Source organism: Mercenaria mercenaria, chromosome 2 (assembly GCF_021730395.1).
Source record: "Mercenaria mercenaria strain notata chromosome 2, MADL_Memer_1, whole genome shotgun sequence".
NCBI lineage: Eukaryota > Metazoa > Mollusca > Bivalvia > Venerida > Veneridae > Mercenaria > Mercenaria mercenaria.
The window spans coordinates 71,475,968-71,491,854 of NC_069362.1; the positions used below are offsets into that span (position 1 = coordinate 71,475,968).

Here is a 15,887-nt window from a genome sequence, read left to right on the forward strand (position 1 = left end):
ATAGAGTCTGTATATGCAATGTTGTGTGCGCCTAGTCTCCTGCACCCATGCACACAATTGAATGAAACTACACACAAGTGATCAGCAGTAACCCTAGTTGTGCATGGGGCATGTTAGGTTCTTTCAGAAAAAAATTCTGCAGAGTTATGGGACTTTGTTTTTTGTTCATGTACTATATACATAGTCTGCATATGCAATCTTGTGCGCACTTTGTCTCTCGAACCCTTGCACACAATTTAATGAACTTCGCAAAAGTGATCAGTACCAACCCTAGTTGTGTATGGTGCATGTTACATTGTTTTAGATAAATATTTTGTAGAGTTATGGGACTTTATGTTTTGTTACCGTGCTATATACATAAAGTCTGCATATGCAATCTTGTACTTGCCTAATCTCCGGAACCATTGCGCACAATTTAATGAAACATTACACAAGTGATCAGTACCAACCTTACTTGTGCATGGTGCATGTTAGGTTCTTTCAGAAAAATATTCTGCAGAGTTACGGGACTTTGTTTTTGTTACTATACTATATACATAAAATCTATATATCTACATAAAGTCTATATACATACAGTCCACATAATTATGCAATCTTGTGTGCGTCAAATTGCATTGTACTGTGTCAGTGCAAGTGGGAGGTACATTCATCACCTTCAGTGATAGCTCTAGTTTGGTTTGGGAAAGTCTACTGCAGTCCTTACCTCTGAATGCATGTAAATGCCAGAAAATTAAATAAAGTTAGTGATTTTTGGTTTAGAGAGCAACTAACTTACTTAGTGTTTTGCACTGAAATTATACAGAGATCTTACCCTTATTATTACATGTATATTGAAGGTACAATGGCATTTTCTGTGATATCTGGAATTCCAGATAAAATATATCCATAAATATTAGACGACCAGTTTGAAAATTTGATGTACATGTACCTGTGTTGTCCGTTCTTGCTTCAGTGTTTCCAACCATAGAGTTTGTGTCCAGTCCATAATTGTCATCCATGCATGGAGTGATTTTGAAATGCGAAACTGTATAGGTGTTTGCTGTAACATGATGGCCTGTGCCTTGAAGGACTAACCACCTTGGTTACAAGGTCATGGCGGAATACTGGTGATATAGATTTTGTCTGCAGGCCGTAATACAGACATCATTCTAGGGATTTTGAAATATAAATGACATATCACCTGCAAGACCCTTGTACCAAGATCAAGGTCACATTGTTAAAGGTCCAGTTTGTGTTCAGTTTGTAATTCAGTCATTTAAAAAATTTGAAATAACTTTGTTAAGAGGTTCACTGCTACATGGGCAGAACTAAACAATAATACAACAAACCAATCTTGCTTAAGAATCATCAAGCTGTTGGGCTGTTAGTCATGAAACTGGTCACGACTGTTTTAGAAAAAGATCTACACCAGTTGTAAATGTAGTTATTTCCATTTTTAGCAACTATTCTATTCGCCTAGACATTGATTTCAAAGTTGGTTAGAATTTTGTTCAAGATCTTCTGTAACCATTTTATGTACTGGACTAAAACTTCACACCAGGCTGCTCAATCATCAGACCTACTGTAATCACTTTAAGTTGAATTTTATGTGAATTATGGCTCTATTTCGAGCAAATTCAGTTCAAGTATCTCAGTAACAACTGTATGGTAAGTATCTCAGTAACAACTGTATGGTCTGGATTGAAACTTGATGCTTCCCATTCACAAACCTACTGAAGTACCTTGATATACAAATAGAAATTTTGTTGCGTACAGTGAAACACTTGTGGCCGAGGCATTTGGCAGGCTAATACTCCAGCTATTCATGTGGCTCCTGACCATTTCCTTGTACTATATATGGATTATTCAAAAGCATGGATAACATGACCATTTTTCTCATCCCCTTGCAACCTCAAACCATTGGCATTTTACTCTATATACATATCACAGTCACTTTTATTTATTCATGTGCAAATTATTGTCACGACCAGCTGCTAATATTAGCGACTCCTTTCAGAAGAATGTTAATTTTTTAGATTTTTGAGAATAGCGTGAGATCTACTAGATTCACATCTGAAAAAGCCATGAGCATTCTAATATGGGCAGTCCATCCCGAGCCTCGACCTTTTAAACCACTAGGCTGTTCTCTGCTATTAATACAGTATAATCACTTTATAAATGAAGAAATCAGTCATTTCACTTTGTTGGGTTTAAAATCACACTGACACAGACATTAGTCATATGGTGACTTTCCAGCTTTAAATGCTGAAGGAAAATCTCACAGCATTGTTTCAGGCACATTTGGACCACCGATCAGTAAAGGATTCCACACCCCATTCAGTGTTTTATTTTTAGTGCAGTGAGACGGGGGCCTCCGCGGCCGAGTGGTTAAGGTCGCTGACTTCAAATCACTTGCCCCTCACCAATGTAGGTTCGACTTGGGGCATTGAATTCTTCGTGAGGAAGCCATCCAGCTGGCTTACCGAAGATCTGTGGTTCTACCCAGGTTCCCGCAAGTGATGAAATAATGCACGGAGGGGCACCTGGGAGTCGCCACATGACCTATAACTGTGCACGTTAAACCCAACAAAAACAAAACAGTGAGACAATCGTTTTCAACCAGTTAAGGAAGGTATCTTTAAAAGTAATAGCAATGTGGACCTCTTCAGCTCAAAGCTTGCTAGCACATGGTTTATAGTCTGAAAATTGGTCAAATACTAATCTGCTGGGTCATGTTGGGTCAAAAACTAGGTCACTGTGCCAGATCAAAGGAAAATCTTGTTGTAACTCTAGAGACCACAATTTAAGTTTGAAACTCATGAGAATTAATTAGAATGTTAGTCTTGTATTTATAGGTCATGGTTGAATCTGGGTCATATGGGTTCAAAAACTAGGTCAGTAGGCTAGATCAAAGGAAAAGCTTCTGAACACTCAAGAGGCCACAGTTGTGACTCAATCTTTATGAAATTTGGTCAGAATGTTTGTCTTGATGATCTCTTGATCAAGTTTGAATCTGGGTCATATGGGGTCAAAAACTAGGTCAGTAAGCCAGATCAAAGGAAAAGCTTGTGAACACTCTATAGGCCACAGTTATGACTCAATCTTTATGAAATTTGGTCAGAATGTTTGTCTTGATGATCTTTTGGTCAAGTTTGAATCTGGGTCATATGGGGTCAAAAACTAGGTCAGTAGGCCAGATCAAAGGAAAAGCTTGTGAACACTCTATAGGCCACAGTTGTGACTCAATCTTTATGAGATTTTGTTAGAATGTTTGTCTTAATGATCTCTAGGACGAGTTCGAATCTGGGCCATGTGGGATCAAAAAGTAGGTCAGTAGGCCAGATCAAAGGAAAAGCTTGTGAACACTCTAGAGGCTACAAGTGTGACCCAATATTTATGGAACTTTGTCAGAATGTTTGTCTTGATGATTTCTAGGTCAGATTCAAAACTGGGTAATTAGGGTAAAAAACTAGGTCAGTAGGCCAGAGCGAAGGAAAAGCTTGTAAACACTCTAGAGGCCACACTTGTGGCAAAAACAAAACAGTGAGACAATCGTTTTCAACCAGTTAAGGAAGGTATCTTTAAAAGTAATAGCAATGTGGACCTCTTCAGCTCAAAGCTTGCTAGCACATGGTTTATAGTCTGAAAATTGGTCAAATACTAATCTGCTGCCAACCTCTCCTGTAGCCCTAAAATCTATGTCTAAACCATAGTTAACTTTTTGTCCATAAATATATTATGAACCAGTGATAGTAGAATCTCTGAGAAGGAAAAAGTGAACAAACAAAATCTTGTATGTCTGACATTTTACCGCATCTAGCAACATTCAGTCAATAACAAAGCACTAAGCAAAAACACAGGTATAGACAAGCACAAACATGCAAATACAGAAGATCATCAGATACAGTCGTACAATGTCACAAAACCTGATTATGGTGGTATCTTTCTTGGGGCTTGAAAGTATTCAAATAAATCTTCGAACACCGACACTAATGCAGTGTTCTGAATTGTTCATTCATTGAACAAGGCTTATGTTTAGCTCAATCTCAGAGAAAGTTTTTAAGTTGGAAAAAAAGACATTTTTCTTGTTCTGTTAACAGTTAATGATCTTAATACCTTATAAAATTATTCAATTTCTTTATGAGATTTACAAAACTGAGAAGTTGATACTGAAGATTGTGATCTCTGTGGAACACACCCGATTACCTTTGCTGTATTATGAACAAAAGTCATCGTCGTGGAAGTACTGATGGCAGCTTGAGTATAATATGATATTTAATGAAGTATATAAAATGTTCTGCTGCCTGCAGCAACTCTATGATTACAAGCAGAATGTTATATCACTTAGTGATTCAAGCATGATACATATGACTAAATGAGAACAAAACAAATAAAAACACAAGCTTAGTAACACAACACTAAGAGAATTAAATTCCAAAATAAATCACTAAAACTGATGCAATCCAAATAGTATAATCCAAAAATAGAACTGTTCTTTCCTTTAAATAGAAAAAAATCCTTAAAGCATATTAAATTGGAATATTTGGTATGACAGTAGACACAAATAAGCTTAATTTTGCATTAGCAAGTCTGTTGAGTGCCATATAAAAGAATGAAAATGTAGAACAAGACTTATTAGAAAATAAAAAAGCAAGTGTCTAGTCACAACCCTAGTAATATGACAGAAATTTCCAAATGATATGTATTTTGAAATACTAGAACTGTCAATTTAACAAAATTTCCCATATTTTGCTATCTTCAATTCCTTCAGTTTACTTGGTAAACACATTACTGTCAGCATCAGAATGGATCTTTGTATTCAACTTCTCCAACAAAATATGCTTTGTCAATTCCTTTATCACTGTTATCTCTCACTGCATCTTCTGCTCCTCTAGAGCCTGTAAATAATAATAAAAACTTCTCATTGTAAATATTTTACAATATATCATATCATACTATAAATAGTAACAAAACTGTACAAAACAAAATCCTGTAGTCCATGCCAATAACCAGAGAATTGCACAAATACTTGAAATTGGTACTCCATGTATGCCAATAACTGATGGTTTCATTTAGGTTTTTGATAATCGACACATTTACATTAAAAGGCAATGATGTGCCTTTTGTGGTTATTGGCACTACAAAGCCTACATTAGCACTCTAGCTATACCCTCATGCCATTATAGCTTTAATTCTGCCAATAAACACTTCCAGCACGATTACCATTCAATAAATACATAAAGTTTTACAGAACAAATACAGTCTGCATGCATACACATGACAAAAATGAAGATGGTGCCTCCCACTGGATGTTAGAAAGAACATCAATCAGACAGGCCACCCATATGTTAGCATTTGCCTAAAATCTGCCATTTGTTTTCACCAGAAAACTATAATTTTCTGTGAGAGATTCATGCTAAATCTCCAGATATTTAAATGAAGTAATAGTAATTAAATTACTTAAGTGAGAAATTTTAAGAATTATTACACTAACTGGTTTGGAAGGGAAGGTAAATCATATTCAGTGCCAGGAGTTTTTCATGGTGACTCATTATGTAAACTAGATATATGTGACAATAGGACACTGGTGCCCTCAGCCCTCCCTTCTCTGTCACTGTATGTGTTTCATGATTAGGTGAAACATTTTTTAAGATAACTGCAACATAAACTTAAGCACAACATGTATTTTAACTAAGGACCAAAATTCTGGTCTGGTTTAATGAAATCCCAAACAGAACACCTGGTGCACGATACAAGCTATGTAACAATCTTCTAATGATTTATGACTCTAGTTCAAATACTTCTTTTGACACATGTGACACAAACTTTTATGCCCTCAATGCATATTTTTGACTAAGCTAGGAGCCATAATTCTGCTCTTGCACAGAGAAATCCAAAACAAAACTCATGTGCACAAATTCACATGCTGTAAAATATTCGTACATGGATTCATGACTATGAAATATATGCAACACAAACATTTAAGCAGTTTAGGTAGTAGGCCCGAAATGACAATCAAAATTTTCCGTTTGATTATGTATTCTCCATAATGTGATTTCGGCATTCTCCGGTTGAATGATGCCAAAATCACATACAGAAAATACGTAATCGAATGGGAATTGCCGATTGCCATTACAGCTCCATTACATTAATGGGTATTTTTTTCACTAATCAAGGACCATAACTCTGATCTGGCCAAGTGAAATCACAAATGAAATGACAGCTGAACAACTTCACATGCTATATAACAATCTGTAATGTTTTATTCTGTCCAATAAAAACTTTTATGCTCATCTATGCATATTTTTGACTAAGGGCCATAACTCTGGTCTGGCTGAATGAAATCTCAAACAATATCCCTGGTGCAAACTTCGCATGCTGAATGATAATACTATAATGTTTCATAATCCTAGGTCAAATACAATTTGAGATACATGTGAAACAAACTTTAGGGCTCTTTTTATGCATATTTTTTACTAAGTCAGGGGCCATAACTCTAGCAAGGCTGTCTGAAATCCCAATTTAAACACCAGGTACACAACTTTGCATGCTTAATGACAATCCTGTGAGGTTTGATGACTCTTGGTTGAATACTTTTTGAAATATGCACAACACAAACTCGGACAGATGGACAGCCAAGTGCAGCTTTTAACTGCCCTCTCCCCACCCCCCCACACACACACAAATGAAGGCAAAGGAAAGCCTTAAAAACACCTCCATTTTTGTTTCGAAACAACATACCTGCAGGCTTTTTTTATAAGAAACAAAATGTATTTCTCCTGACTTGAATTTGCTAATAAAGTGTGAACATTTTATTTATCTATAGAAATGCATTAAAATTTTCTCTCCAATGACTTTATAGACGCACTTCAGTACTTTTTTAAGTTTTAAAATGAGATGTCCTCAAGATTGTACATGTGTACACACAGCAATGCAAACGATGCTACTTGGAATAGAAAAAAAAATTAACCTAATACTTACCAAATACTGCTTTGCAAGAATCAGATGCTGACGTAAATCCATCTGTGTGGTTCTTATAAATCTCAGCATAGAATCAGGAGTGGGTGGAGTCTTTGCCCTAAAATAATCATATACAATAGTGTACTTGTCTGCAGTCTCTTGTAGCTTTTGTATTCGTTTTTTATTTAGATAACCAGTGAACCCACGTAACACAGCCTGTCGCTGATTGTGAGACTGTCTGATTTCCTCATCAATCTTTGCAATGTCTGTTGGATTTCGCATTGTTTGTCTTTTCTCATACATGTCACTCAGGTTATTTCTGAGCTGTAACAGTTTATGGTACGGTTTGGCAGACAGTGGCACCATTAATATGAGAAACACTTCTTCTGCTTCAGACTTAAATCCACTTAACTCTGTACTAAGTAACAACTCCTCTGGAACACGTCTATGTGGGTAACCATAGAAACATGTTCTATTAAGGTGAGTTCTCATTTCACTTTCTACTAATGTCATTGCAACAATCATTTTTTTCTCTTCTGTTGATCCTACAAGTGATCTAGGCAAAAATCTACCAAACTGTCCACCTTGTTGATAAGGCCTTGTATTAAAATTGCTTAAAGACGTTTGTTGTTTAACTTTTTCTTTTAAGAAATTCAAAGACGTCCCTAACATCTTTAATTCTTGTTCTGTTTGCTCATTTGAAACTTCAGGAGAGTAACTGGGATTAATAGGCTTTGCTGCCTCCTGATCAGATAATAATACTTCAACAGTTACTGTATCTTTTCTTTCAAAACTGCTCGCTTTTGTACCTTCCTGTTCTATAGCATTCTTAACTTTCATTCTTATTCTTCGTTTCCTTTGCTTTGGTATTTTAGTTAAGTCTGTATCCAAAGCATAGGGTATGATATTTTGTAATGGTTCAATATTATCTATTTCTAATTCAAGTTTCAACCATTCACCAAGTGTTTTCACTTGAGACTGAGCCTTGTTTTTCTGTCTACTCTTTGAGATAGATGCTGCAGACTTTGATACAAGACTTGCTGTATCATCCCCACTCTCTCCTGAAATGCTACGCAATGATGGTGATTCTATATTAGTGGCTTTAACTCTTTCAAGTGCTCTTGTTTCAGGGTTCTGTATAATGTCGGCCCAGTCTGCACCGATTTTGAAAGCACTGGGTTTATTTGATCCAATTGTTGAGATTTGCCTAGGCTGTGTATTTTTACCAATATTAATGCCTACATTTGGTAAAACTTGTTGCCATGAGCCTAGGGTAGGTATTCTATTGAACTGACCAGGTGTGGATCCAAGCACAGGTATACTTGCACCTGCTGATCTGCTTGCTTGTTTTCCAGTTGTCATTTTTTTAGGTTCCTCCGATTCTGACACTGAATCCTCTGAGATTTCTCCATCTTCTAATTCTGATGACGCTCCAGACTCAATTTCTTTCTTTACTTCATCTTTGATTGTTTTGACTTCTGTTTTCAGCTCAATCACTTTTGGTTTAATTACAGGTTTCTCTGGACTTGGAGTACTCTTTTCTGGACTTCTCAGTTTATTTTTCACTTCAGTTAAAGTTTCAAGTATTCTAGACCCAAAATCACATTGGGGTTTAGTTTTTGTATCAAATTCGTTTTTCATTTTCTTTGCTGAGACTATATTACTTTCCTCATCTCCAGGTCTTTTTTTATTGTGAAGGTCACTGCTGGCACTTGTTTGTGGACTGTCATTTTGTTTTTTCACAACTTGTTCACCTTTTATAATTGTATTAATATTTCTGACATTTGATTGTGCATTTAGCTCTTTCTTTGCTTTGTTTTCAATGTCCTCAAGAAACATTTTAACAGAGTAAGCAATTTTTGTTTCGCTGGCTGCTTCTGAAGTAACAGATGGTTTTACTTCATAGTTTTGAATATTTGTTGTTTCCTTTTTCATTTCTCGTTTTTCAAACTTGTCACGGAAACAATCAAACACATCTGTAGAAGTTTTGTTGGATTCAGTTGTACCTGGTGATATTTTAGATACTGTATGTTGTCCTGGTGACACAAGTACTGGCTTATTAGTCTGCTGAGCTGGTATAGTTCCGAAAGTCTGTACAGCTAAACCTGGTCTTTGCTGACCAAGTCCTGTTGGTAGAAATGGTAGTCTTGATGAGCCAGTAACTTGTCCTGTTTGACCTGGTACAATAAGAACATGGCGGGGAGCTTGAGATAGTACTGCTGGTGGTGGGACTGGCTGTGGGACTGGTTGTGGGTCAGGCATTGGAACAGTAGCCCTGGGTATCGAAGCAACGCTAGGTTGCATTGCTACAGTTTGTGGTAATGTACCATAAGCTATTGTTTGGCCAGTAAATGGATGAACGTATTTCAGAGGTTGTGGCTGTTGCTGCACTTGATTTACAGTTGGTATCAAAGTGACAGGTGGAACTGGTCTATTTATTCCACTGATGTTATTCGATACAGATGCTGCACTTCCAAATACTGAAGGTGCAGAGCTGCATGTAATAGTGCTTTGGTTTGTCTGCCTCATAGGAACCTGACCATAAACTTTATTTCCAGTCACTACAGTGTCTTCTCTTGGAGTAGAAATGTTTGGTTTGATACTCTGACTTGACTTTCCAGAATTTCCAATTGCCTGAATAGGCTGACCTTGAACTGAGTTTGACTGTCCAGCACTTGCCTTAGCTGTGGCAGAGCTGCCTCTGCTTACAGACACAATTCCATGTATTGGATGTATCTGCTGGGTTGGAATTTCTTTAGAAGATGAGGACTGGCCTAGTACTTCGATTGCTGATCCCTTAGGGCACTCATTGTAGGCTTTTCCGGTTTTAGGGTTAACAAGTTTGGTTTCACCTTTTAATTTTATAACCATGTTTTTCCTACTTTTTTCAATCATGTTTGTCATTTCATCTTTCGTCTTAGCACGTAGTGTATCTTCAACATGTAGATCCTCAGAATCAGACTTGTCTCCCTCTTCATCATCAATCTGAAAAATAACAAGAGCTGTTTGTTAAACATATACCCACCACAGTGACATGTCAGATGAAACTGGGTGTGTAATTTTCAGTTTCAAGTATGCCTTGATGTTTGATATAATGACCCAAACAAACGTTATTTATTGTGATAACCTAAAACCCAAGTGTCCTTCAGCTAATGATCAGAAATCATTTTCAGTCTCAGCGTCATTGTGGCCTAGACCTTTAACCTCCCCAAAAAACAATCGGGGTTGTCTACAAACTACAGGCAATTATCCTATAGACTTTTGACAGTCTTAGGCCAAAGTGTTCTAAAGCTATTGATCTGAAACCATTTTGACCTTTGATCTGTTGTCTCCCAGAACGATGCAGGTCATCTACTGACCACAAGCATTCTTTCTATGAAGCTTGACACCTATATAACTCTCCACTTATTGATTGGAAATTGTTCTTGACCTTTGATTTGAGTTATGACACAGACATCTGACGACTTTAGGGCCAAATGTCATGGTGATCTTGACCTTTTAACATCATGATCCAAAAAACAACAGGGGTCATTTATTGATCAAAGAAATCATTTTATTAACTGCTGTAGGCCCAAGCATTCTCTAGTTGATGATCAAAAACTGTTTATGGCGTCTGAAAGTCAATCTGACCTTGACATTTGACCTACTGAACCACTAAACAGTTGGGGTCATTTACTGACCACAGGCAATGATCCTTCTAAGTTTTACCACTGCAGGTCCAAACAATTTCTAGTAATTGATCGGAAACCAATTGGTCTACCAACAGACAGAGACCAAAGTGAGCAGAACAATATACATGTACATCCTCTTCTCTGAGGGTGTAAATTAAGATTTTGAATTAACTTTAAGTACATCATGTATAAACCATTACTTTAATACATGTACAAATGTATCTGAAAAATGTCAATATATTTCAAACCTTTTCTTTATTCAACATTAATTTCGTGAATTCATTACTCAAAAAATTATTCACCTTCCTGTTACATTTATACCTTATAGCCATAAGTGTCAGTCAGTCACTTGCCAATAAATCTGTATTAACCAGTAGGATAGCAAATTATTTATCCGTACACCAATGTTAAGCACTACTGCAGTCTATCAACTTCTCATTCTTTCGGTGATATAGTCACCTGTACGCTGTTTTATCAGAACTTTTTTTTATAAATTAAAAATTACCACAAGCACTGGTTCCACATCATCAGTTAGATCTACAATTGGGTCTGATTTGTCCATGATATCTACTGTGTACAGCTTTGTCTTTACTGCTGGGCTGTCCTATACAAGTGATAATAATGAGTAAATTAACTGCTCTGACATAATATAGGACTAAGCTTAGACTAGAACTGTTGCCTTTTGGCAGACTAAATTATACCACCGTAACACCATTTTCCTGTATGAAAAAAAAAAGAGTAAAGAAGGTACTAAAACTATCTATAACTTATAATCATAAACCTGTGCACAAAAATTAAATTCAATCCATTCCTCCTTTCAAAAGTTATTGCATGTACAACAACATTATATGAAATTTATGAAAAAAAAAAAGGACCCAACTCTGGTAAAAGGCAGTATATTGTTACCAAAATCATCTATGACCAATATCTTATGATTATATACCAGTGTACCAAAAATTATCTCAATTCACACACCCTTTCATGAGTTATCACAGGTGCACAGACACACTTACATAATGGCCCCAGTATACAGTTTACAAGGCTAAAATAATGACTTCATATAGCAGGTGAGAATATTGTTCCATGTACATTCCAGCTGTAGCTTAAATCCATACGAACAAACTGACACAGTAGGCGAGAAATTTCAAATGTTGCAGTGGTCAGTGGTCTCTGCTTGCCAACATATGTGTCATAATTATTTCAGATGCAAGTAATTAGCTGTGCAACAGCTGTAGCAACATCCCATATTGTCTCATACTGTTTACTTTTGAGAAAGGCATCTAACCTTCATCTATTCCATGTAAGACCTTAAACCGGCATAATGACAGGCAAGCTACTGAGGCATATTTTTACTATTGCAATGCCATTGCCACTGTGGAATAAGACTACTGTCACATTACATATAAGAAATAATATATAGAGAGCAGAACAATAAATTAATATTTGTTTGTTTGTTTGTTTGTTTTGTTCCGAGTTTAATGCCTTATATCAGCAGTATTTCAGTAATGTAATGGCGGGAAGTTAACTTAACTAGACTTCCTGGATTCTGTACCAGTATAATCCTGTTCTCTGCAAGGAACTGCCAACTTCCCCACATGAATCAGGTGTGGAAGACAAATGCTTTCAGACATTCCAGTCTTTTATCAAATCATCCTTCTTTACAGGATCAAACTCAGTACCCGGTGATCCGTAGATCTGCACTCTCCCTATTGAGCTAAGCAGGCAGGCAAGCTTATGTGTTAAAATATCTCAACAATATGAGGTGATATGTCTGCCGAGTAATTTCATGAGGATGTAACCCGAATGAGTTATTACACCTGGCATACTAGTATACAGATTTGTATTGAGATATATTAAAACATTGTTCTGCTACATATTTTGATTCTTACATGTCTGTTCCTTAGATAAGTAAACGAAATAAAGAAGCACTATTTCATGGCACATGTATGGTGCCAAATACTGTAGGATGACATGATGTCAATGCATATTTGTGTTTTAACAGTGCTGAAATATGGGAAGTAACACATCCCTTGGAATAACTTAGGGAGTGCAAAGACATCTAGTGAATTATTCTGCATTCAGAGTGTGTGAATTAAGAGTAACACTGTATCATTTCGATTCTGGAACCTCGTTTATAGAAAATAGTTGATCATATGTGGTAGCACTCTTTCTTGGTGCCTGTATGGCACCAAATATAATGTCAAAGTTACATCAATAACGCTAATTTTTAACGACAGCTTACATGATTTTCATATTAGACTTGATACTGCAGCCTACTCTTGTAATAATGTTGCAATAGTTGATGGTATGGCAATGTTATGTTCAATTTGCACTCTGAAAATCATTTCTTTACTTGCTTCTCATATTGTTCACCTACTTTCACTTACTCGAGTAGTACTTAAAAGCAAGTAACAGGAAAGTAGTCAGATACATGTATGTTTATATTTTGTAAATAGAGTAATGTTTTAACGAAAAGATTTAAATTACTGGTAACTCACTACAGTAAAATGAAGGCAATGATTTTGGAAAAAAAAGTCTTATAACGATTGTGAATGGTTCTGTCATTTATCCAGACTATAAAACAAGAGCTGTCACAGGAGACAGCGCGCTAGACTATTTCGATGCTGGATAGTGAAACTGGGCACATCTGAGGAACTGGAGCTGTCACTGGAGTGTTTAATGACTCCAATGGTGGATGAAGATATTGCACAATAGCTCGAGTCTGTGTCAAAAATATTAAGTAATAAGAGAGGTAAAGATAAGGTGTATCAAAACACTATATAAGTATAATTCTAAGCAAAAAGGGGTCATAATTCATAAAATATTGGTGCAAGAGTTATGCACCTTGTGTCATATGATGTGGGTGACGATGTGGAACAACTACTTCATGTTTGAATCAAATGCATTTTGTAATAATTGAGATACAGTGAAAATGCATCAAAATTAACCTTAAATTCTAAGTAAAAAGGGGCATAATTCATGAAAAGTTAGTGCCAGAGTTATGCACCTTGTGTCATATAATGTGGGTGATAAGGTGGAAGAATAATTTATGTTTGATTCAAATCCATTTAGTAATAACTGAGACAGAGTGAAAGTGTATCAAAACTTTAACCTGAAATTCTAAATAAAAAGGGGGGGGGGGATAATTCATGATATATTGGTGCAAGAGTTACGGCCATTTTGTCATATGATGTGAGTGATGATGTTGAGCAACTATTTTAATTACGTAATTTCAAGTTTGAATCAACTCCATTTAGTAATAACTGAGATAGAGTAAAAGTGCATCAAAACTTTAACCTGAAATTCTAAGTAAAAGGGGGCATATTCATTAAATATTGGTACCAGAGTTATGGGCCATGTGTCATATGATGTCGGAGATGATGTGGAACAACTTTTTTCAGTTTAAATCAAATCCATTTAGGAATAACTGAGATAGAATGCAAGTGCATCAAATTCTAAGTAAAAAGGGGGGATAATTCATGAAATATTGGTGTGAGAGTTATGGCCCTTGTATCATTTGATGTGAGTGATGATGAGGAATAACTATTTTAAGTTTAAAGCAAATCCATCAAGTAATTACAGAGATAAGGAGAGAAAAAAAAAGTGTAAAAAAAACTTTAACCAAGGTGGAGTTGCGGAAAGATGCCGACACTGGGATGAGTAGGATAGCTCTCCATATACCTCGTATAGTCCAGCTGAAAGTAGAAAGCTTGGGAACTACTGGCAATAGTTATTAGATTGTAACTTTCACTATCCACGCAATCAATAGTAACTGTCCCATTTATTATTACACCTCTATACATAATCTTAAGATGCAGGAAACCTTAGATCATATTGTCACGGAGGATCACTAAATTAGGTCTCAAAATTGCATGCATACCTTATCACTTGAATTTTTCACAATAGGGGACATCATATCTAGGTCTATAACCAGCCCAGACTCTTCATCATCATCATCTGTTTTATTCCCGTCATGTTCTCGCTTCACCACTTTATGACTGCAAATTTCCTCATCAGAATCTTGTCTACGCTTTTTTCTATCAACTTTGTCTTTAATGCTTTTAGTGGACTTGGACCTGTGTCTCTTTGGTGTTCGAATTGGAGATTCTTCCATTTCTGATGCAAACGAGTCATCGTTTCGGACCTTCAAAGCCGACTGTTCCATAGATTCTAATATAGCTGCTTGATAAGAAATGTCAGGCAGAGGTGTCATGACATCTTCAATGTCTGTACTTAATTTTTTACCTTTAGGAGTTGATGGTAATGAATCACTAACTTTAATATCAGAACATTTCTTGTCTTTCAACTTTGACTTGCCCAACTTTTCAGGAGACGGGCTCTTGGTTTTTTCTTTCTTTGAGTCAGAGTTAGTATTTTTTGCAGATTTATCTGCTTCATCAACTTCCTTTTCTGGAGTAACATCAAAGCCTGGAATTCGGACTACTGGTTTTTCTGGATCTGAGTTTTGCTGAAGAGTTACATCTCTGTGTTTCTTTGGAGATTGATACTGTTTATAGACTGATCCCAATTTCCGTGTCTCACCTGGTTTGTTGTTCATTGATGATAATCCTTGAAAAAAACAAAAGATATTTTGAGAGTCAGACCTAATTGCCCAAAGGGTCAGTCACGCTTAACATTCACTTGCCTGCATTGACTTCAAGTTGCTTTAGAACTTTTACATACTTAACCTAAAATTCAGTCAGCAACATAATTTTAGTTATTTTTTGAGAAACCTAATGCCTGAAATTTGTAATTGCCTAAATAGTAAGCTGTTTGGTTTGCCCAAATGAATTAGAAACATATCCCAATTTCAAACACCATTATTATCTATATAGCACATAACATAACACTTGCAGTTCCTTTTCTATCAAATGTATTTATGATGATGATATACTAAGTTACAAGGAGGTATCTTAAATAGCTCTTGTGAAAAGCAGGCATTAACTTAGAATTTAGGTTATACATATTTAGTTTTGGTTGAATGTAATCAGTGAAAGATTGAAGCTTATTTCAATCACTCTTTATGTAAGAAATGCAAATTTCTGAAGCACAAGAGTATGATAACAAAATGCCAAGTATTTACTAAGCTAGTGATGTGATCTGGAATAAAAAGGGCCTTAATTCTAACAAAATCAGAGGAGATTATTTGCCAAGTTACTCATCTATAAAAAAGACATTATCGATGTCACTAATGAGTAAATCCAGTTGAAACACTTGTACATAACAAAAGATACACAATTCTGAGAAATACTGCATCCTTATTTACCTTATGGTGAT

The 15,887-nt window shown here is 36.0% G+C and overlaps 1 protein-coding gene across 2 annotated transcripts in view; it reads right to left on the reverse strand.

Annotated features, from left to right (window-relative positions):
• Positions 1-3,770: 3,770 nt before the first annotated feature.
• The window catches only part of LOC123564271 (uncharacterized), a 47,659-nt gene continuing 35,542 nt past the window's right edge, over positions 3,771-15,887 (reverse strand). For both annotated transcript variants that reach the window (XM_045357689.2, XM_053536886.1), the window contains 4 exons: positions 14,491-15,179; positions 11,116-11,214; positions 6,961-9,924; positions 3,771-4,877 (listed from right to left, as the gene is read on the reverse strand). In XM_045357689.2, coding sequence (XP_045213624.2) covers positions 4,851-4,877; positions 6,961-9,924; positions 11,116-11,214; positions 14,491-15,179 — 3,779 coding nt within the window. In that variant the 3' untranslated portion in view covers positions 3,771-4,850. The remainder of the gene's footprint in view (positions 4,878-6,960; positions 9,925-11,115; positions 11,215-14,490; positions 15,180-15,887) is intronic.